The sequence below is a fragment of the Erythranthe guttata genome, chromosome 2 (genome assembly GCF_056151865.1).
Source record: "Erythranthe guttata isolate IM_541 chromosome 2, IM_541, whole genome shotgun sequence".
NCBI lineage: Eukaryota > Viridiplantae > Streptophyta > Magnoliopsida > Lamiales > Phrymaceae > Erythranthe > Erythranthe guttata.
This window is the reverse complement of record NC_142534.1, coordinates 9,739,187-9,762,720: the sequence shown is the minus strand read 5'-3', so window position 1 is coordinate 9,762,720 and position 23,534 is coordinate 9,739,187. Positions and strand designations below refer to the sequence as shown.

The window sequence follows — 23,534 nt, the reverse complement described above, 5'->3', positions numbered from 1 at the left end:
GGGCTTATTGCTAAGTTTCGTGTGTGTGTATATATATATATATATTAGAGCGGAAGTTTTCAATTACCCCACATTTTTTTTCCTTTTTTTGGCCCCCACGCCTGTAAAACGGTGTCGTTTCATTTAATTTATCCCGTTCTACTTCACAAATGTTTTTTCTTTTTCCTTTTCTTTTCACCTGCTTCGGCTGCACTCCATCAAGCGCGTGGGGCCCAGAGCTTTTTTCCTTCTTTTTTTACCTTTCAATTTCCAGCCACACCGACCTCCTCTTTCACCGCCTACTTCTTTGCCCGTTTTCTACAATTGCTCAAATTCATTTCCAGCGCAGAGTCGACGTTCACGTTTCCGACGAACTTAGACACATCGTTAAATTTCGGGGTGTGATTGAGCGGCTGACAAAGACGCAGATAGGCTAAGCCAATTTTTCTTATATTCGTGACATTATTTTTTTCTCACAATTTTCTTTGGTTGATTTCGTTTTCCAGACCTGCTTTGTTTCTTGTAAAGTTGGAGCCAATACAAGCTTGATAGTCTAGGAAACAAACATTTTTTGCATGTTTTTAGCCTTTCCCAAGCTTGAAGTGTTGGTAGGATTCTCAGATTCAATAAGAGGATGATATTTTCATATTCTAAATTTGTAAAACATTTTGCAGAGTCAAATTTGCCTATGACGAGGAAGCACACGACTTGCGCAGAGGGGAAAAATGGCGAAGTTATTTATTAATTGGTTCTCTTCAATGCTGTTTGTGGTTCTGGACTTTTAAATTTACAAATGTAATCGATGCGGTTCTTCATTAATTCCACGATTTATCAAAAAAGCCGCAAAGGCGTCTCTTCGTAGCCTATCAATGAACTTGACTTCTACCACAAATACATGGGCAAAAAGACCGCGCCTTGCGCGGTGCACACCCCTAGTATATATATAAGAGCGGGAGAAATTATCATTACCCCTCCTATATTAATATTCCCTTTTTTTTTTTTGCCATCTCCGGTGTAAAACGACGTCGTTTCTTGTCTTTATCTCCTTTTGCTGTTCAAATCTTTTTCATTTCTCAATTTTTTTTCACGTGCTACGACGCGGTTCGTCGATCCTGTGGGCCCCATCGATTGTTTACTTTTCTTATAAGTTGCGTTCCTTCTCCTGCTTCCACGCCGGAGGATAAAACCTCTTCGCAGTAGAGAGAATTTGTCTTTCGCTCAATTTCTTTTTCGATTTATTTCCGCGTAAACCCCATTCTCTGTGGGGGACATCATCTGTGAATTAGGTCGTCCGGCATACAGAATAAAAATAGAACAGAGTGAAGAGGAGAAAGACATCGGAGAAGCAGAATGTACTGCACAAATACCAGCACAGTCAGCACAAATGGTAGCACCACCACCGCCACCACCACCACGGAGGTTTTTTACTTTCAACCTTTTTCCTCGTGTCTCGATTTTGCAACTTGTTTTTTTTTTTTTTTTTTTTTTTTTTTTTTTTTTTTTGGTATTTAGCCATAAATTCGTTCTGATTTTCAGTTTTTTTTTTTGTTTGGGCACTGTTATCTGAAAAAGCTACTGTTTAATTTTTGTTTCTCCCAAACATGCTTTGAAGAATCATCGGCGGTATTACTTACACACCCACAGATGAGACATTCTTACTGGTTTGATGATGTTTTTTTTGGGTTGGGGGTAGTATATTTTGTCTGAAAATGCACTTGTTGTTATTGTGGATGTTTTGATTTTTTCATTTTCCCCAATATAATAGGTTTTGAAAAAATCAGGGATGGATTGAACTTTTATTTACATGTTTTCCTTTTTAGTTTGTCTGAAAATTAAATTATTTTGTTTACATGTGTTGATGCAGAATGGAAATAATCAACAGGGAGAAACAAAATTCAGGACTAACCATTGGCTGGTAAGATTTCAGTATCTCTGAATATATATATATATATATTTTGGGGAAATTATATTAAATTAATTAATGCCATTATAATTTGATTTGTCTACTTGTTATCTTCTACCAAAATTCGCCGCAATTGCTGGGTTGGTAATAACGGTCGGCATTCTTATGGTCTGCCATTTATTATCACACGGTTACTTATATGGTGATTGCTCAATCCTTTGATATGTTATACTTTTTTCTCTGCTGCAGGCTTAGCTTTGATTGTTGAACGGTTTGGCACGTATTATGCAGATGAGGCGGTGCATATTGCTTTTCCATTTTTTTGTTGTTTGGGCGTTATTGTTTTGAATAGAAGGTCTGCACGAGCATTCAAATGGCAGTGGGAGGTTTTTTGTTGTATTTTTTTACTATTTTTCGGCAATCAAATGGCAGAAGAGGGCAACAGTCTTATGTTTTATTGTTACTGATGGATATGTTTGGTTAGTGGTTACTATTGATTTTGTTAGATAATTTAATTGATTTAATAAACATTTTATGGTATTAAATATAAATAGATGTCCATATTTCCCGATTACTGTAAGATGTCATATTTTTTCCTTTTTTCCTTCACAGGTGTTTCAACTTGTACATTCTTTTCCGAATCAAGGATTGCGGGATGCGGGAAGCAGGTTTATTTAGCTGGTCTTGTTTTTTCCAATTCTTATTATAGCCTAAAAAATTATTAATGTTCTAGGTATTTTTGCAAAGAAGTTATATCTGTTGAGAGTTCGATTTGGTGGGGACGCCTTCTGTGAAGAGAATTGCAAGAGGGAGGCAGCATCACCGGACCTTGCACGATGCTCATCACCTAGGTCAACTAATTTCCTTTTCCGTCGAATTAATTATATTGCCTCTGCTTTTTTTTTTATTCGCTGCATGTGGGTGTGTTCTATTTTTGTCTTCAATTTCTTGGTTCCTTGGTGATTTGACATTTAACAATTAATTAGGCTTTGTTTGTTATATACATGTTGGGCTGGCTTCATGGCGCAATATTTTTTTTTTCCTGTTTCCGTTTGAGTAGTTCATGTCCGGTGTTCCATTTCTGTGTCTGACACATATTTTCTTCCCTCCGCTTTTTAACTAACCGCCTTTTATAATTTCTTGGGGACCTTTTCTTTTTTGAGCTTGCTGTTGACTACATCGATTGGGCTCAGCCGCTCAGGTATACCGATGATTTTTTTGTGGGACTGCATTAAGTTTCTGTACATTTTGCGAAGTGCATTTAGAGCTATCATCTTCCTTTTAATTTTACGCATCCATTGTGTGGTTTTAAGTTTACATGCTCTGTTTTGCAGTACCTTCTGTGAATCATAAGTTTTTTCACATAAGTTTTTGGTGCCTAAAAGAATATAGACATATATATGTGTACTATGACCTGTTTTCTTTATTGGGTTTCATCCAACAAGCCTCCATTTATTTTGCTGATATTTATCTACTATTTGGTTTCACCCAGCAAGTTGAATGGAAGAGAATTTGATGTTCGGCAAAAGTAAAGATTGCATGGGTTGGTTTTAAGAAACTCAATAACTTTTACCGAGCACCGGCGACTTATGTTTACATGGTTTTGTTTACCAGCGATCTGTTCTCCTTGTGGTTACAGAGGTGGCCCTAAAGATATTTACATGGTTTTGTTTCTCTCATTTCTTACTTTTTAATTTTCGTCGATATACACAGCTCATTGCTAATGGAGTGGGCTGCGCTTAAGAGTTTATTACTACTTGTAGCATATCTCACAAATTTCCGATTAGTGATTCAGCATAATGTTGAGATCGAGGTTGTTGAAATTCTATTTCACATGATGAAACAATACGGTCAAAATTGGAGAGCCTAATTCAGTTCATATTTGTGTCATTTAATTGCTATTTTCTATGCTTCGTTTTCTATTTATTTTTTAGTTCCTGTTTTAAATACATTATTTCCTTGTTGTTTTGCTATTTCTTGTTTATCAGATTGCAAAAAGTTTGAAGCTTTCTTCAAGGTATTCACTGAATTAAGCATCAATAACAGGTATATTATTTCTTTTCTAATTCTTTTTTTTCAATTTTTCTTCATAAATTGAACTTTTATTAAAAATTGGTTCTCTTTTGGGATTTTTGTCCTGGTTTTTAGGCTCTCTGTAGCTGTAACAACCAGCAACGGATCCTTAATTGTTTGATTGATTCTTGATGTTCAATTTCTCTTTATGTATTAGATTAGTTTCCGGTGAACTTTGTTGATCGTTTTGTTTTACCATCTTACTGAATCCCTATAATATTCGCCGTAGCTGGGATTGAATTGAGGATGACGGAATAAACTGGAAAGGAAATAAATTAAGTCATTCTGCTCACAATGAAGGATTGAAATTACTGATTCGTTCAACAAAATCAGGTAAAGAATCACACAATATAATTTTGTGCTGAAACTGTCATTTTAGTCTTTCATGCAAGATCGAAAAAAGTTTTCATATATTTCCTGTTTTATTTCTTTGTTTTGGTTGGTCTATGCACTGTGGGAGTTATTGGTTTATTCTTTTGAGTTTCTTGGTCGGTAATATTGCCACAGATCGGCTGGTTCTTTTGACTCTTAAATTTATGATTTTTAGTAATGGCAGGAAGTAGAAGCTGTTATCCAAACGTGGAAAACACTATAATAATTCGTCGAGTACTTGTACTCTTGGTTTGATTGAAAACGTAGTAATCGGACAACCAAACCTTCACTAATTCCTATAGCATTGCATAAAAGTGGATCACGAGTCCAGGATTAGAGAGTCCAACAACAATATGAGAAAGGTTAGTGATCTCTATTATGATGTATCAACTTCTAATTTTGGACTACATTGAATGGGAACCAGCACGGCGCTTTGCGCAGTGCTCCCAACATATATATATATATATATATATATATATATATATATATATATATATATATATATATATATATATATATATATATATATATATATGTGTGTGTGTGTGTGTGTGTGTGTCCATTTGATATACACACCCTTGGATAGAAAATATATAGGGATAAGTCCACCTCTAAAATTCTTTCTTTGAGATACCCCTGGCATCAAAAACCCCGAAATTACCCCTACAACCCAACCCAGCCCATAGACGGATTTCAACAGAATGCAAAACCAATTCCCAAATAAACCGTCCCTCCACTATCATAACCTACCAAAAAACCACTCGAAAAATCAAACTTCTCTCTGCAAAAAATTGCACCCATATTCTCGCTACCGAGATTCACCGGAAATGGCAATCCAAACGAGGAAGGGCTAGTCATCTTCATAGACGGCAATCCAAACAACCACAACTGCAGTCAACTTCCGCTCATCAATTTCATATACCATCAACAGTAGTTACCTTCCATCAATGGTGAAGAAGACACTGGCAAAACGTAAGTTTATGGCTACATTACAATATACGTTGTTTTCCCCATCCGTTGGTACCTAATTGAACCCCCTTCAAATATTTTTTTTTTCAGGCCGTAATCGAAAAGAAGAAATGCTACAGAACGAAAACCTAGCAACAGGTACTACCCTAATTCAACCATTTCACTACTTCAAATACACAAATTTGTGAAAAAACTGTAGTTATGTATCTAATTTTGATGTCTGACTGTTGTTGCTATTAGTAGTACTTCGTAGTCATATTTGCATATGTGGTTACATTCATGAATGCCACAGATTCTGAATTTTTTGGTGTATGTGTGTTGTTTTCATGGGTAGTATTTCGTAGTCATGTTGTCATATGTGGTCACATATCCATGCATGCTGTTTTGTTTGTGATGTTTTTGTGTGTGGGTGTTGTTGTCACTGGTAGTAATGCATAGTTATATTTTCATATATAGTCCCATCCATCATTTGCTTCAGCATTTGTGTTGTTTTTATGTGTGGGTGTTGCTGTCATTGGTACTGCTGCATAGTCATATTGTCATTTGTAGTGATGTCCATCATTTGCTGCAACATTTGTGCTGTTTTTTGTGTGTGGTTGTTGCTGTCATGGGTAGTGTTGGATAGTCATATTGATATATGTACTCACATACATACTTGCTTCACCTTTTGTGTGTGAGTGTTGTTGTCATGGGTAGTCCTTCATAGTCATATTTGCATATGTAGTCACATTAATACTTGCTACTGCATGTCTGGGTGTTGTCATGGGTTGTAATTCATAGTCATGTTTGCATACGTAGTCACATTCATTCTTACTACATCCTGCTTACTACCTCATGTGTGTTTTGTGTGTGAGTTTTGTTTTCAAAAGTACTTGTTAATAGTCATGTTCACACCCTAACATATATATGAACATCATTATGCAGATACTGAAACAAATGAACCAACAGACACACGTAAGAAGGGAAAATGGACTTCACAATACCGAGCCAACATGCCCTCAATCGTGTCCTTCGAAGATATAAACCTACGACCACCCCACTATGCATGTCTTCGCCGTACTCCATTCTATCATCTCGTTGTGCCATTCGCAAAACACAAACTCAGCAGAGATGACGTCCCAGGCACACAGAATGGAACTTTCAAAATAATGACGTCATACAGCAAAACAGACAGGGCATTCCATATAGGAGGCAAAAATATCACAATCACACCACAAGATTGCAAGTTAATCTTTGGCATCCAATCTGGCAACACACAAATGACTTTTGACTGGTCAAGAAAGCCGCAACAAGGACTCGCAGCACGAAGATTTGCTGCACACCCATCGCTCCACCAAAAAACTTTGAAACACCAGCTACTTTTGTGCGTAGATAGCGATAACAATGAAGACATTGAAGATGTGGTCAGATTGATGATTCTACACCTTATGTCAACTGTTCTTTTCAATACTTCAGCTGAAATCGTAGTTCGGTGGATGTTCAAGTACTGCAATGATATAGATCAAACAAATGACTTCAACTGGGCCAGGGGGTAACTGATTTCTTGGTTAAACAAATCCACACAGCAAAAAAACGCGACAAAGTCCATGGTTGCATACCACTTGTGCTGGTAAGTACGACTATTCACTTGGTGTCATGTACATTCACAAGTATCACTTAATGATTATGTTTATTAGATGTGAGCCTGTAGCAATCGTGCCTCCACTGGTTGATTTTGCTTTCCCAAGACTTCGGCGGTGGGATATATTCGAGCTTGCATCTACACTGATCGGCAAAGACATGAACGATATCGATCCACAACTCGTCAGTGAGAATCCGCTGATTCCAACAGCGCAAGAACAACAAATCTTCGATGGAATTTTGGTCCTGGACGATATCAGCGATGAACATAACAACGACAACAATGCTAGTGTTCATTATGACACTGCTCAAGATTCTAACGAGGATGTCCATATCAAAACCTGGTACAAAAAGCGGCAGTCGTCAGATGAACTCAAGATCACCACCGAGCTGAATGAAACAAAGAGGCTATTGGAGCTAGAAACAAAACAAATGACAAAACATGAGGCCCAAGTGTCGCAACTGCAAGTTGTTGTAGAAGAACTTCATATGGAAATAGTCATGCTAAAAAACGACAAGCAGGTACTTGTTGACGAAAATGCACATGTCACTCTTCAACTTTCAAAACTACAGGAGGGTCACGCTTAACAAAGCTGATGGACCGTCTTTCGATATCTTGAGCCAAACACAGACCAACCAGAGTGAGCTTCAAGAAAAAATCAAAGAGAATGCAGACTTGAAAGCAATGAACGAATCCCTCATCAAACGTCATGAAGAGATGACAAATGCTACAACAACTGTGCACACCGAAAAACCTTTGTCGTTGACACAAGAGTTTGAAGCAGACAATATCTCAATGACAAACATGTATGAGCACAGAACAAATCGAATCTTCTTAGATGCTGAAATCACCCTCCTAAAATCAACTAAGAAGACTCATCTTGAGAAAATTAGAGAAATGGATGAAAAGATAGCCGAGTTGGAAGCTAATTGTGCAGAATATGCGTAGGCACTTGATGAGCGCCGACCAGTTCATCATTCGGACAGCGACTTTGAGATATGTGAGGAAGATATCGAGGCCAAGATAAACGACCCAAAATCTGCAGTGGAAAAACGTACTAGGTCAAAAAAACATAAAGTAACACCATGTAGCACCAATAAAGCACGTAGAGATTTCAGATACAAAAAATACAACCCATTCGTCGGCATAAGTGCGAGAGACAAGGCAATAATAAACACAATGGCAGATCAAATAGTGCATGGGAAGTAAATAAACTCTATCCATAGTTATATATACAGTGACTAGTGACTACATGACCACCAGTGACTAGTTCTTTATGACTATTCATACTGTAAAAATGTTTATAAATACCAGTGACTACAGTAGAACAGTGACTAATCCGAACACGAATATTACCTTCTGGATTCTTCCACACTGTTCTACTGTATTTATAAACATTTTTACAGTATGAATAGTTATAAATAGTCATAAAAACTAGTCACCGGTGGTCATGTAGTAATATGACTGTATGAAGTAGTATAATATTCATATAGATGACTGTATATATGACTATAGATAGAGTTTACTTACTTCCCATGCACTATTTGATCTGCCATTGTGTTTATTATTGCCTTGCCTCTCGCACTCATGCCGATGAATTGGTTGGATTTTTTGTATCTGAAATCTCTACGTGCTTTCTTGGCGCTACGTGGTGTTATTTTATGTTTTTTGACCTAGTACGTTTCCCCATTGCAAATTTTGGGTCGTTTATCTTGGCCTCGGTATCTTCCTCACATATCTCAAAGTCGCTGTCCGAATGATGAACTGGTCGGTGCTCATCAAGTGCCTATGCATATTCTGCACAATTAGCTTCCAACTCGGCTATTTTTTCGTCCCTTTCTCTAATTTTCTCTGATTTTAGGAGGGTGATTTCAGCTTCTAAGAAGATTCGATTTGTTGTGTGCTCATACATGTTTGTCATTGAGATATTGTCTACTTCAAATTCTTGTGTCAACGACAGAGGTTTTTCAGTGTGCACAGTTTTTGTAGTATTTGTCATCTCTTCAAGACGTTTGATGAGGGATTCGTTCATTGCTTTCAGTTCTGCATTCTCTTTGATTTTTTCTTGAAGCTCACTCTGGTTGGTCTGTGTTTGGCTCAAGATATCGAAAGACGGCTCATCAACTTTGTTAAGCGTGACCCCGTCCTGTAGTTTTGAAAGTTGAAGAGTGACATGTGCCATTTCGTCAACAAGTACCTGCTTGTCATTTTTTAGCATGACTATCTCCATCTAAATTTTATCTACAACAACTTGCAGTTGCGACACTTGGGCCTCCTGTTCTGTCTTTTGTTTCTACCTCCAATAGCCTCTTTGTTTGATTCAGCTCGGTGGTGATCTTGAGTTCATCTGACGACTGCCGCTTTTTGTACCAGGTTTTGATTGGGACATCCTCGTTAGAATTTTGAGCAGTGTCATAATGAACACTAGCATTGCTGTTGTTGTTATGTTCATCGCTGATATCGTCCAGGACTAAAGTTCCATCGAAGATTTGTTGTTCTTGCTCTGTTGGGATCAGCGGATTCTCACTGACGAGTTGTGGATCGATATCGTTTATGTCCTTGCCGCTTAGCGTAGATGCAAGCTCGGATATATCCCACTGCCGAAATCTTGGGAAATCAAAATCAGCCAGTGGAGGCACGATTGCTACAGGCTCACACATCCAATACTGCGTAAATAAACATAAACAATCAGTGATACTTGTGAATGTACATGACACCAAGTGTCTATAAGTGAATATTCGTACTTACCCGCACAAGTGGTATGCAACCATGGACTTTTTCGTGTTTTTTTGCTGTGTGGATTTGTTTAACCAAGAAATCAATTATTTCCTGGACCAGTTGAAGTCATTTGTTTGATCTATATCATCGCAGTACTTGAACATCCACAAAACTACGATTTCAGCAGAAGTATTGAAAAGGACAATTGACATAAGGTGTAGAATTATCAATCTGACCACATCTTCAATGTTATCGCTATCTACGCACAAAAGTAGCTGGTGTTTCAAAGTTTTTTGGTGGAGCGATGGGTGTGCAGCAAATCTTCGTGCTGCGAGTCCTTGTTGCGGCTTTCTTGACCAGTCAAAAGTCATTTGTGTGTTGCCAGATTGGATGCCAAAGATTAACTTGCAATCTTGTGGTGTGATTGTAATATTTTTGCCTCCTATATGGAATGCGAGATGATAGAATGGAGTACGGCGAAGACATGCATAGTGGGGTGGTCGTAGGTTTATATCTTCGAAGGACACGATTGAGGGCATGTTGGCTCGGTATTGTGAAGTCCATTTTCCCTTCTTACGTGTGTCTGTTGGTTCATTTGTTTCAGTATCTGCATAATGATGTTCATATATATGTTAGGGTGTGAACATGACTATTAACAAGTACTTTTGAAAACAAAACTCACACACAAAACACACATGAGGTAGTAAGCAGGATGTAGTAAGAATGAATGTGACTACGTATGCAAACATGACTATGAATTACAACCCATGACAACACCCAGACATGCAGTAGCAAGTATTAATGTGACTACATATGCAAATATGACTATGAAGGACTACCCATGACAACAACACCCACACATAGAAGGAGAAGCAAGTATGTATGTGAGTACATATATCAATATGACTATCCAACACTACCCATGACAACAACAACCACACACAAAAAACAACACAAATGCTGCAGCAAATGATGGACGTCACTACAAATGACAATATGACTATGCAGCAGTACCAATGACAGCAACACCCACACATAGAAACAACACAAATGCTGAAGCAAATGATGGATGTGACTATATATGAAAATATGACTATGCATTACTACCAGTGACAGCAACACCCACACACAAAAACATCACAAACAAAACAGCATGCATGGATATGTGACCACATATGACAACATGACTACGAAATACTACCCATAAAAACAACACACATACACCAAAAAATACAGAATTTGTGGCATGCATGAATGTAACCACATATGCAAATATGACTACGAAGTACTACTAATAGCAACAACAGTCAGACATCAAAATTAGATACATAACTACGGTTTTTTCACAAATTTGTGTAGTTGAAGTAGTGAAATGGTTGAATTAGGGTAGTACCTGTTGCTAGGTTTTCGTTCTGTAGCATTTCTTCTTTTCGATTACGGCCTGAAAAAAAAATATTTGAAGGGGGTTTAATTAGGTACCAACGGATGGGGGAAACAACGTATATTGTAATGTAGCCATAAACTTACGTTTTGCCGGTGTCTTCTTCACCATTGATGGAAGGTAACTACTGTTGATGGTGTATGAAATTGATGAGCGGAAGTTGACTGCAGTTGTGGTTGTTTGGGTTGCCGTCTATGAAGATGACTAGCCCTTCCTCGTTTGGATTACCATTTCCGGTGAATCTCGGTAGCGAGAAGATGGGTGCGATTTTTTGCAGAGAGAAGTTTGATTTTTCGAGTGGTTTTTTGGTAGGTTTTGATAGTGGAGTGACGGTTTATTTGGGAATTGATTTTGAATTTTGTTGAAATCCGTAGATGGGCTGGGTTGGGTTGTAGGGGTAATTTCGGGTTTTTTTTGGTACCAGGGGGTATCTCAAAAAAAGAATTTTAAGGGTGGACTTATTTGTATATATTTTCCATTCTAGGGGTATATATTTTCCATTCTATGGGTGTATATCAAATATACCCTGAATTCTAAATTCTAAGTATGTAAAATCTAGTTTTAAAATTGGTATGGTGGCAAGGACTCTGAAGGCAACATAGAGCCCAACTCGTGGAAGGTGAGGCTTAACCAAAGCAAACCCCCAAAATTTGTAACCATTCGTTTATTTCATAAAAACACTCGTTCTCTAATAAAAAATTCCTGATCCAGCCCTGTCCACCATCCCAAGCAAATTTATTCATTTTACGTCTTTCTCTTTTACATATTTATGTTGAGTTATGAGAAACTATACCGAAAGTTTAACTATGTTAAGAAAAGTGAGGGACGAGATTGATGGTGATATTAACTTCAACGAAAAAATAAGTGACAATTAAACTATATTTTATTAAGCTTTCATAGATCTATATAATATGTATTGTACTATGTAATTTAAGAATTATTTTTTGCATTATTAATTTATATATTATATGGGGCTTCTTAAAACTTTTAAATGTGTATTGTTTTATAAATTTAGCGAATTATTAATTTAGCACGTTGGCCCCGAGTGGGGACCGGGAAAAAATATTATTTAAGAGAGTTTATTAATTTATCGAGATTTTGTAGTTGTTTTCGTTACTTTTTGCACCTATTTCTCGTAGTGATATAGTTGTTCTCATTACTTTGTAGTTAATTTCGGGTTCAGCTATTTTTTAATTTTTTTTTTGTAGTTGTTTTCATCAATTTCATAGTTTATTTCGATGTTTCATAGTTGATTTCGAAATGTTATAGTTTATTTTGATTTTTTTAAAATGTTAATAAATGTTAGTAAATTTAAAAAAAATGAAAATGAAAATTATGTAAAGATTTAAGAAAACGGTGGTAATGTTTAGTGAATATTGGGGAGGGTAAACTTGGAATAAAGGCGTGAGTGATAAAAAGAGAAGTTGCTAGACCTATCTTCATATATAAAAGAAAGATTTTACCCCGAAACTATAATTCTATTTTTGTGAAATATTTGTAAACATATGGTTATTTTAGTATTTAAATTATTATTATATTTATTAAATTATTAACATCCGTAATTTTTTTTTGAGATTTTAACATCCGTAATTTTTTTTGAGAAAATTCAAGTCAATTACAAGGGAAAGTAGGGGAGGGGGGACTCGAACCCTAGACCGTTACCCTATTGGTAAAGGCTAGGTACCAACTCTCCTAATGAGGGTTGGTTAACATCCGTAATTTTAAAAGAGTAGAAGAGTGGATTAACATTTTTCACATTTTTACTCCACAACCAATCGTGTTAGTGTATATGGGTTTTGAAGCAAGTTTATTCTTCAAGCAGTTATTTCTCGGCTCCTTCGATCCTACACCAGGTGAAAAATACTGGGTGGATTTTCTGCTGCCACGTGTCCTTTTTTTTATTTTTCTAAAACCCGTAAAGGTAAACCCTAGCGGGGAATATATTATAAAATACAAAAAGGAGACACGTGGCAGCAGAAGACCCACCCGATGTTTTTCACCGGGTGTAGGGTCGAACAAATCTTATTTCTCCACCACTTCTTATTAAAAATTATTAAAAAAAAAAAAAAAAAGTCTCCACCGTATTTTTTTTGTTTGTTCGGTCCTATTTTTCTATTCTTTTATTTTCTCATTTTCAAAACAATATCCTTTTGTCTCTACAACCCATAGATCCCGGTATATTTGGAAAAAAACAAAAATACACACGATCTAGCTGCTCCTACTCTTCTTCTTATATCCCACGTACGTGATATATAATGGTTTTCTAAAGGAAACAACTCACAATGTTTAATGTTTTTTAGGGGGAAGAGAACAAAACACTGCACATTATTCTCTCTGTAAATCCTCTTTCTTCTCTATTGTCCGCCATTTTTTTTGTATGAATTTATGTGTTACTGGAATAGTGAATTTATATGGTGACTATATAGAATCAGGGAATGTCTGCATGATAGTGCTCATGCTACAAAGTAGTAGTTGTGTTTGAACTGTCGAGGAACTACGTACACTGACTAAATGCTTTGTGTGTATGAATTTCTCTGACATTAATTTGTGAATTAATATTTTTTTTTTAATTTTGTCTTTCTGTGTATTCTTTGGTTTACTGGTTGTATTTGTTGGAACGAAAGAAACGATCTTGGTTGTATTAATATCGGCTGTGTTGAGAAGCCAAGGATGGACACTTCTATTCAGAAAGAGAATATAATAGTTCCAAGGAGTATGTGATCTCTGCTTCTAAGCATGGTAATGTTTTATTTTTCTACTTATGAAATGATTGTTTTATTTAATTTCTTATTTAGTTTCAAGTCTTTAATCTTTTGACACAAAGATCAATGGTTATGTTTCATAGTTTAATTTTAGTAAATGTTTTGAGTCTGACTTTATCACTTATTTATTTTAGACTTTTTCATTGATTAAACTAAATAGTTTTGCAAACTATTTTAATTATATGTTTTATACATTTAAAAATTAGTGTCATGTTTAAATTTTCATATTTGATAACAATGTAAGAGTAAGGCATTACTTTTTCAAGTTAATACGAATCAGTATGATTTTTCCTTAATGAACTTTACATTTTTATTCCTCTAAATTGGCTTATTATTTTATAAAATTATTTATTTATTATTAATTCCAAATTAAAACTATTTTCGAATATGGTATTCTTTCATCATTGTTACATAATGTATATAACTTCGAGCATTTTCCCGTGTCATAATATTCTACTCCACCTACAACATTTGTTTGCCGTTCCTTATTCATACATGTTTCCAGTGCGTAATTTGTTTAGCCAAAAGAAAAAAACAAAAATCAAATTTCAACCGAAATAACCAAGTAAATCATCTGTATTGTTCTGTAACTCGCAACCAGTATTTTTTTCTGCAAGAAATAACTATTTTTTCGTATTCTTTTTTACGGGTACGGTATAAAGTAAAAGTAGCATTCGAAGTTTCTTTGTTGGTTAAGTGGCATGCTTCCAGTGCGTAAAGTTAAGTTATATTCGGTTTCTTTGGAACTCCATGACTAAGTTTTGATGAAGGAAATTGTTTAACCATGGTTTATGAGAATGTTAATATATAAGGGGCTTGCTATTATCAGTGCGACTTTTACCACTCGCAGTGCAAAATAATTCATTTTTTTTTCTTTTCCAAATCTTATCCAAATACCCTCTCAAACACTCTCAACCTTTTATTCTTAAAATTTATCAATTTTAGTATTTTTTCGACCAATATCAGTTAGAGCACAAGTATTATCGACATGGATGACAACGGCTTCGATTTTGAGGTGAAAATACACGTTTTTTGTTCGTTTCCAACGTTTTTAGCTATTTCGTGTCATAACACACGAAATATATGCTTTCATTTCGTGTAATACTATACGAAATATGTCTTAAAATCGTTAGTTGTTTGTTTCGTAGACAATCACACGAAATGGAAGCTTACATTTCGTGGTAAAACCTACGAAATGGAAGCTATTATTTCGTGTGTGTTTACACGAAATGTAGGTTACATTTCGTAGGTTTTTCTACGAAATCCCTTAAATATTGTCTTTTAATTTTAAATATTTATGCAGGAACTAAGAGAACAATCTCACGATCATAGTCACTTCTTTGAACGTGGTATTGTGTGTGATAGTAGAGAAGCGTTAATTATGTGGGCAAAAGACACAGCAATTAGTCATAATCATCGACTGATTAATCATCGTAAATCAGAAAAATATCATGTTTTAACGTGTGCAAGATATCAATCTGGACGACACGGACTATTGAAGAAACGTTCTTGTCCGTTCAGGTTAATTGGCAAAAAATCAACGGAGGATGGATTATGGCGATTGAGTGTGAGTAATGGTAATCATAACCATCTGCCGGGTATTTGAGTAATGGTAACTTATGTTTAAATTTATATTTGTTTTAATTTTGCATTCAAACTTATGTTTTGGAATATTTAAATTTGTAGCGTTGTGTTTTGCATTTTATATGTTTAATCTATGTTTTTGGAATGTATTAAATTTGTAAGATTGTTTGTAAGGTTGTTTAAATATGTACTTTAATTGCTTCAGTTGTACGTAGTTTCTAAATTCAAATAATAAAACTAGTGAATTAAAATACAAAACAACAAACTAGTAAATTAAATAGTTCGTAATAATAATAAACAAAATAAAAATTAGTAAAATAATTAGTTCCTAATTAAAAATAAAAATAAATTATTAAATTAAATAGTTCCTAACAATAATAAAAATGCATAGTCCTAATAATAATAAAAATAAACTTTAAAATTAAATAGTTCATAAAAATATATAACTGGCAAAAGAAACCGATAAACTACCGCCTCGCTCTCCTCGGCGGCTGCACCTCATGATCGTCGTCGTCGTCATCGTCGTCGTCGTTGTCGTTGTCACGGTCGATGCCAAGATATCGGGCGGCGGGCTGCATAATATCTCCAAGATCGGCACGTAGATCGGCAAACTGCTGCATCCAGTCCTGTCCAGTGCTCCTGGTGATCGGGTACAGGGCACGTACTACCTGGTAAAAAGCCGGCTGATCTGGTGGCCTCACATTCTCTCGATGCACTGGAGCCGGGCCTACGTCGGGGTTGTTGATCTTCGGATGAGTCCGATCGGTGTACCACTCCATGTAGTGCTCGTCGACTTCCCCCCGTTGTCGTGCCGTCTTGTATGCGCGGGCATGAATGGAATGAGCCTGGACCATGTCCCACATCCCACCCGGAAATGGGTAGTTGACTTTGTACGATGTACCTCCTTTGGGACCGCGTGAACATGGCTCCATCGACGGAATCAAGCCGCGTGGTATATCCTGAACCCATCCAAACTGTCGGACGCAACGATCAGGCATATACGGCTCTACGACCCACATGTACTGGATCGTGCCATGATACAACGTACGAGGGATACTCTCGTGTATATCCCGACCATACGGTAGCCACTCGACCTAAACAGAAAACAATATAAATACATAAATCAAAAAATTCATATTTAAACAAACTACAAGACATATTTAAATCAAAAAATTCATATTTAAAATTCATATCGAAAAATTCATATTTCAAAAAATATAAATACATAAATATAAAAGACTTACATCATCCGCTGTCATATTGTCGAGTAAAACTCGAATATGCTCGAGCGTGCCCGCTTTTGGTGGCGCGTTCCACCTCTTGCATCGAGGCTGAAACTCGCGGTAGCGCTCGCTCTCATCCGGCGGCTGGAATCTCGGGAAATACTCGTATATCCAGCACTGCAAATATTTTATTTAAAGATATTAAAATTTATTAAAATATATTAAAATGAACAAAATAAGTTCCAAATATATTAAAATTTACCTGAAGAAGGGTGGTGCAACCCGCCAAGCCCCTCGACTGTGCTCGGCTGCATATACCCAACTCTCTGTATAGATTGGCCAAACAGGCCGAACCCCACGAATACGTGCCGACCTGATCAAGCACTGAATCCTCGAGCACGTGCATATACCACGGTTTCACCCGATCACATGTCTTGTCGGGGAATAAAATCGATCCGAGTAGAAACACCAGGTATATCTGAACTCGGCGTCTCATGGGCGTGTCGGGCATCAACAACTGTCCCTGTAACATCCTCCATGTGGGGCCCCCATGCTTCCACGACTCGTCAATCTCCTCAAACTCGAGGTTTAAGGCCTCGGACAGCAAATACACGCAGTTTGTCCGCTCGATGGCATCGTCGTACCTAGGCGCGACCACCCGTCCCTCCACATTGGCACCTAGAATCATCTGGACATCGTGGAGAGTGATAGTCATCTCTCCCCACGGCATATGGAAGCTGTTCGTCTCCGGCTGCCACCGCTCCACGAATGCAAACAACAGCGGAATATCTAGGCCCTGTAAATAACATCGGGCTAGGGGATACAAACCGGTCATCCGCAGAAAATGCTTGTCTACGGATACATCTACGTCTTCTAGGGCATCTGCTATCTTCTCGTAGTTGAATTGGTTTAGGGAGTTGATACGGGACTCCACTCGTCCAACCGGACGTTCCTGCAATCATTTATTTAGAAAACATATTAATTAATCAACTATAAAAATATTTTAATAGAAGATACAAAAATTATAATATTAAAATTAAAACAAGTAATTAACTTACTTCTCCCCTCCAAATATATGCCGCTACGTGCGACTTGAAACTCGGTATCAAAGACGGATCCCGCGGGCCACCGGGAAATGGACCATCTAGCACATCCGGATTCACTCGAGTATAAGGTCGACCTCCACGGGCCCGTCCTCGGCCTCCACGACCTCTACGACCTCCACGAGCTACAACCTCAGTCTCGTGAACGGGGGCCACATCTTCCTCCTCCTCCATAGCACGAGAAGACCCAACATCGGGATGTGGAACTGATGATCTGGCTGCACCAGCTCTCTCAGCCTCTCGCCTACGTCGTGTAGACATAGTCATGCGCTCGCGCTCGCGCTCTTGATGTTCAGCCTCTTCACGAACTGCTCGCATAATTGCACTTGATTTCCCTTTGCCTGCCATCTGTTAAATAAAACACTATTAACATCAGTCTAAATAATAATAATAAATAAAATAAATCTTGAAAAAAAAAAATATGAACTGTGCTGTTTCACTGTCATTTCGTGGACAAACACACGAAATTAGTGCCTCTATTTCGTGTAAGAACACACGAAATACAAGCACTGGTTTCGTGTGTTTGTCCACGAAATGACAGTGAAACAGACAAAGTACTTACGTTTCGTGTACAATTACACGAAATAGAAGCTTACATTTCGTGAGATTTCTCACGAAATGTAAGCTTTCATTTCGTGTAATTGTACACGAAACGTAAGAAAAACTAACAAATACGTCTATTTCGTGTACAAACTCACGAAATTAACCCCTTCATTTCGTGCGTTTCTACACGAAATGTAAGTTTATTTCCGAAAACTTTCGAACATAATCAAAATACTCAAAACGTATAGATTTTCGACGAAATTTGTTAATATACTACTATAAAAACATTGGGTCAATGATTTCGAGTTCGAATTTTACCTTAATCGTTGTTGAATTGCTCGTTTAATCCGCAAGAACTCGAAGAACCTTGGATAGGGTTTGAGAGAATTTTGAATTTTCTTAAGAAAAGTTACAAATGAAATAAAGTCGCACTGCAAGCCGGTAAAAGTTGTTCTATGAATAGCATTTCAGATATATAATGTATGAATTAGATTGTAATTATATTGGTGAATAATAGAAAAAATATTGATTGAATAGCCTGATGGTTTTATTTGTTTATTTAGTGAGTAGTTTTTTTCGACTAGATATTTGAACATTTTTCACTAATAACCTGTATAGTGGACTTTTTCGATCTTACACCCAGTGATAAATATTGAGTGGGTCTTCTGCTGTCACGTGTTTTGTTTTTTTTTTGTTTTTTTTTTGTTTTTTTTTTATATATAATATATTCCCCCGCTTAGTTTACCTTTAGGGGTTCTAGAAAAAAAAAACACGTGGCAGCAGAAAATCCACCGATGTTTATCACCGGATGTAGGGTCGAAGGAGTCTATATAGTGGACTATGTAGAAGTTTTTTCTACGTGTAGTTATATAAATAGAAAACTAATTATAGTTTTTTCTACGTGTAGTTGTTTTCTACGTGTAGTTATATAATAGTGAGTTCCTCAAAAAGAAGTTATATAATAGGGATAATTAGTGAAAACCCCCCAACACATTAGGATATATTAGGATGGATCTACACCATTTTCCAATATTAGTGAGACCCCCCTAATTATTTAATTAAATTAATATTAATATAATTATTAAATATTATACCTACATTACCCCTAGTTATCTGATCTTATAATCACAAACCCTAGCCATATATTCTATATTCAAAACCGCCGTTCTATCATCCCGCTTCACGTTTTCTCTTCTTTATCGGTCTAAAATCCATGGCGACGGAGGCGGCACCGCGGCAACAAAGGCGACGACACATGTCGACAATGCCGATCTTCCCCATTTACCCTCATCCATCTTCCTCTCTTGCGATTCCATGGTGAAGGACTGCAACCGTCGATCAGACCGCCGTAATCACTCCCTCTTCTGGCTCCACCTAGCACCATCATCTCCTCCTCCTTTCCACCTCCGGTTCTCCAATAACCGGAAATTCTCCTGATCGATGAGATGTTTGCTGTAGAAAGCAAGGATGGTGGTATATTGGTGTTCTTTTATTTGCTTTGTTTGTTTTGATATGCTAATAATTATGGAGTAGTTTCTATTGTCCATGCTTTAAAAATCATGGTGGTTTGCAATTAGAAAATCAAGATTTGACGAGAATGCTCGAAGCAAACTATTTGATATGTCTGGATGTGTTGCGATGTTCATGTCGTTTGAATTTCGGAGAAATAGTTGTTTGTATCATTTTTGTAGTTGTATTTTCTGTTTTTTTTATAGTTGTTTTGTTAATTTTTGTAGTTGTATTTTCTGTTTTTTTATAGTTGTTTTGTTAATTTTGTAGTTGATTATGTTACTTTTATAGTTGAATTATTGTTACCATTGTATGTTATTTTTTTTTATTACTTTTTGTAGTTGATTTGTGACATTTGTCGGTGTTTTAAATTTGTAGGTGGTGAACTTTTGTCAACAATTGCTCCCATTCTTTGGATTGTTGTTGGAAGTGGACCTGGAGAAGAAATACGTAAAAATAAAGTTGTGTTTGTGATAGTTATGATGTTTTTTGGTAGTTGATTTTGATAATTTCTTAATTAAATTTTGTAATTTATAGTTGATTTTATTTTGGTAAATCTACTGTAATTTAGAAGAAAACGAAATATAGTTGTTTACGATATTTGTTTACGTTTTATAGTTGTTTATGATATTTTTATAGTTAATTTAGAAGAAAACAAAAGGAATAGTTGATTTCGCAGATGTTATAGTTGATCTTGAATTTTTATAGTTGTTTTCGGGAATTTTATAGTTGATTTTGAATTTTTATAGTTGTTTTCGGGAATTTTATAGTTGATTTATGAAAAAAACAAAAATAAATTAAAGTTGATTTTGGAAATTTATAGTTGTTTTCGAGATTTTTATAGTTGTTTTTGGGAATTTCATAGTTTGTTGTAAATCGCCCTAATGGTATTGCTTTTCGGTTTGATGATTGTGGAAAATAAAGTATAGCAACAATAATAAAAGATAGAGAGAGAATGCAAAGACAAAATCCGTAGAGAGAGATTAATAAGGGTGTAAATATGGGGGAGGGAGAATTCCATTATATAGGTGAAAAACCACCGGGAATTACAAGAGAAGTTACAAAATAAGTTACTCTACCACTAACACATAATGGGAAGACATGGGTAGGTTAGTGATCTAGTGGGGAGTTCGGTGGTTATGTTAGGAAACCCCACAACCATATTATTTACAACACTCCCCCTTGGGGGTTCCTATCAAAACCACTATTGTGCATTTCATGTTGCCTCATTAAAACCTTCCGAGTAATAAAACCCAGTGGGACAAAACAACCTCGGTTAGGAAAAAGAGTACAACGCACAATCTTTCCAATCAGCTATATTGCCTCGTTAAAACCTTTAGCGGGTAACCAAAAACCCTGTGGGAAAATAAATCCCGCAAAAAGGAAAAATAGTACAATAGGGCATCTAGGTATCTTCTGGATACTGAGTACCTACAGGGTACTCCGCCTCAAGTTAACTCCCCCTGATGTCTATAAGGGAGCGAGCTCAGATAATCTACGCAGGCCAATAGCCTTAACATGCTTTTCAAAAGTGACTTTAGGTAATGACTTAGTAAATAAATCATCGCAATTATCCTGACTTCTGATCTGCTGGATCATTATATGTTTGAGCTCTTGTTGTTGCTGATTGAAGAAAAACTTTGGAGCTATATGCTTGGTGTTGTCACCTTTAATGAAGCCCGTCTTCATTTGCTCAATGCACGCTGCATTATCCTCGAATATGATCGTAGGATCTTCTGTGGTAGCCAATCCACAGGAATCTCGAATATGCCCATTCATGGCTCTAAGCCATGTACATTCACGCACTGCCTCGTGAAGTGCTAAAATCTCTGCATGATTCGATGAGGTGGCAACTAAGGTATGTTTTGTAGACCTCCAAGACACAGCTGTGTTCCCAATGGTAAACACATATCCAGTTTGGGAACGAGCTTTGTGTGGGTCTGACAGATACCCAGCGTCAGCATAACCCACAAGCTTTGCATCCTTTAATGATGCATAGGGATAGAACAAACCCATGTCTATTGAACCCTTAAGGTAACGAAATACGTCATTTACACCATTCCAATGGCGGCGTGTTGGTGCTGAGCTAAACCTTGCTAGCAAATTTATCGCAAATGCGATATCAGGTCGAGTACATTGAGCTAAGTACAATAATGCGCCTATTGCACTTAGGTACGGCACTTCAGGTGCTAACACTTCTTCGTCCTCCTCCACAGGACGGAACAGATCCTTCGACCTATCCAATGATCGGACTACCATAGGCGTGCTCGATGGTTTCGCTTTATCCATATTAAAGCGTCTTAACATCTTTTGGATGTAGTTCGATTGATGGACCAAAATTCCACCAGCACGGTGTACTATCTCAAGTCCGAGACAGAAATTAGTCCTACCGAGATCTTTCATCTCAAACTCATGTTTTAGGAGTTGGGCTGTTTCACGGACTTCTTCAGGAGTCCCAATCAAATTCATATCATCAACATAAACTGCTACAACAGCAAACCCAGAACATATTTTCTTAATAAACACGCAAGGACAAATATCATTGTTCACGTATCCCCTTCCGAGCAAGTATTCACTTAGGCGATTATGCCACATTCTTCCAGATTGTTTCAAGCCATAAAGTGATCGTCTCAACCTAACTGAGATCGTGTTCCGTGGTCTGGAACTAATTGCTTCGGGTAATCGAAGTCCTTCAGGAATTTTCATATATATACTTGTATCTAGATCCCCATATAGATAAGCTGTGACCACATCCATGAGCTGCATAGTCAGTTCCTCGGATACAACCAAACTGACTAGATATCTGAATGTAATAACATCCATAACAGGAGAATATGTCTCCTCAAAGTCAATCCCAGGTCGCTGAGAAAATCCTTGTGCTACGAGACGAGCCTTATATCTCATAATCTCGTTTTTCTCATTTCTTTTCCTTATGAATACCCATTTATATCCCACGGGTATAACTCCAGGAGGTGTAGGAGCTACCGGCCCAAACACTCCCTTTTTTACCAATGAGTCAAACTCCGCCTGGATTGCTTTTTCCCAATTCGGCCAATCATCCCTGTGTTTACATTCATCAATTGTTCGAGGCTCAATATCATCACTCGATACAATTTCAGTAGCTACTGTGTAAGCAAACACATCATTGATGATTATTTCATCCCGATGCCACACCTCATTCATGCATGAATAACTAACCGAGATTTCTCTATTCTTGGGAATGGATACTAATGTCGAGGCGTCCCCCGATTTCGTCTCCAAGACGGATCCATAGTCCGGAACTATTTCATGAGATGGATCGGGTGGGATCCCATTATTACTATTGCTAACCTCATTCAACTGTTGGGCATTCATCCGCTTCCGGGGATGAGAATCCTTTGATCCAATTGGTCTCCCCCTCTTCTGGGCAGGGAGATATGATTGGTTAGCAGGGACTGATGGCCTTCCCACGTTTTGTCCTTCTGGGACTTCTATCCTTGCAGGCACGTTTGCAGCTGGTATATGAGATCTCGTCACTTTTTCTAAGTCAGAGAATGAGTCTGGCATATTATTGGCTACTTTCTGTAGATCTATGAGTCTACGTACTTCAAACTCTCTGACTGAAGTGGGGGGATCACGATGAGACACAGTGGGGTCATTCCATACAACTTCACGCCGTTCTTCAGGAACGTTAGTGTGAACGTTCTTTCCTCCCCCTAACGGCGGGAAGACGGTCTCATCAAAGTGACAGTCCG

General features: G+C 37.2%; 1 protein-coding gene and 2 long non-coding RNA genes across 7 annotated transcripts; all 3 read left to right on the top strand.

The window, feature by feature from the left end:
* The first annotated feature begins 1,004 nt into the window (after positions 1–1,004).
* LOC105976391 (uncharacterized) lies at positions 1,005–4,783 on the top strand. 4 transcript variants are annotated; one of them, XR_016035078.1, is made up of 9 exons: positions 1,005–1,398; positions 1,844–1,894; positions 2,132–2,361; positions 2,495–2,550; positions 2,616–2,733; positions 3,375–3,425; positions 3,596–3,928; positions 4,185–4,288; positions 4,503–4,783. It is a non-coding gene; the product is annotated as an uncharacterized LOC105976391 (long non-coding RNA). The 4 variants fall into 4 exon arrangements; XR_016035075.1 differs by having other exon boundaries at positions 3,375–3,546; positions 3,871–3,928; XR_016035068.1 differs by having other exon boundaries at positions 3,375–3,928; positions 4,512–4,783.
* A 55-nt stretch (positions 4,784–4,838) lies between these two features.
* On the top strand, positions 4,839–8,204 carry LOC105976392 (uncharacterized). 2 transcript variants are annotated; one of them, XR_016035063.1, is made up of 4 exons: positions 4,839–5,299; positions 5,387–5,434; positions 6,221–6,905; positions 6,973–8,204. XR_016035063.1 is itself a non-coding variant. In XM_013001668.2 (3 exons), the coding sequence occupies exons 1-3, from the start codon at positions 5,275–5,277 to the stop codon at positions 6,829–6,831; spliced, it is 684 nt and encodes a 227-aa protein (XP_012857122.2). In that variant the 5' UTR covers positions 4,839–5,274; the 3' UTR covers positions 6,832–8,204. The 2 variants fall into 2 exon arrangements, 1 of the variants encoding a protein (XP_012857122.2); XM_013001668.2 differs by having other exon boundaries at positions 6,221–8,204.
* Positions 8,205–12,689: 4,485 nt separating this feature from the next.
* On the top strand, positions 12,690–15,538 carry LOC148772289 (uncharacterized). The gene is made up of 2 exons (XR_016035056.1): positions 12,690–14,853; positions 15,142–15,538. It is a non-coding gene; the product is annotated as an uncharacterized LOC148772289 (long non-coding RNA).
* Positions 15,539–23,534: the final 7,996 nt, after the last annotated feature.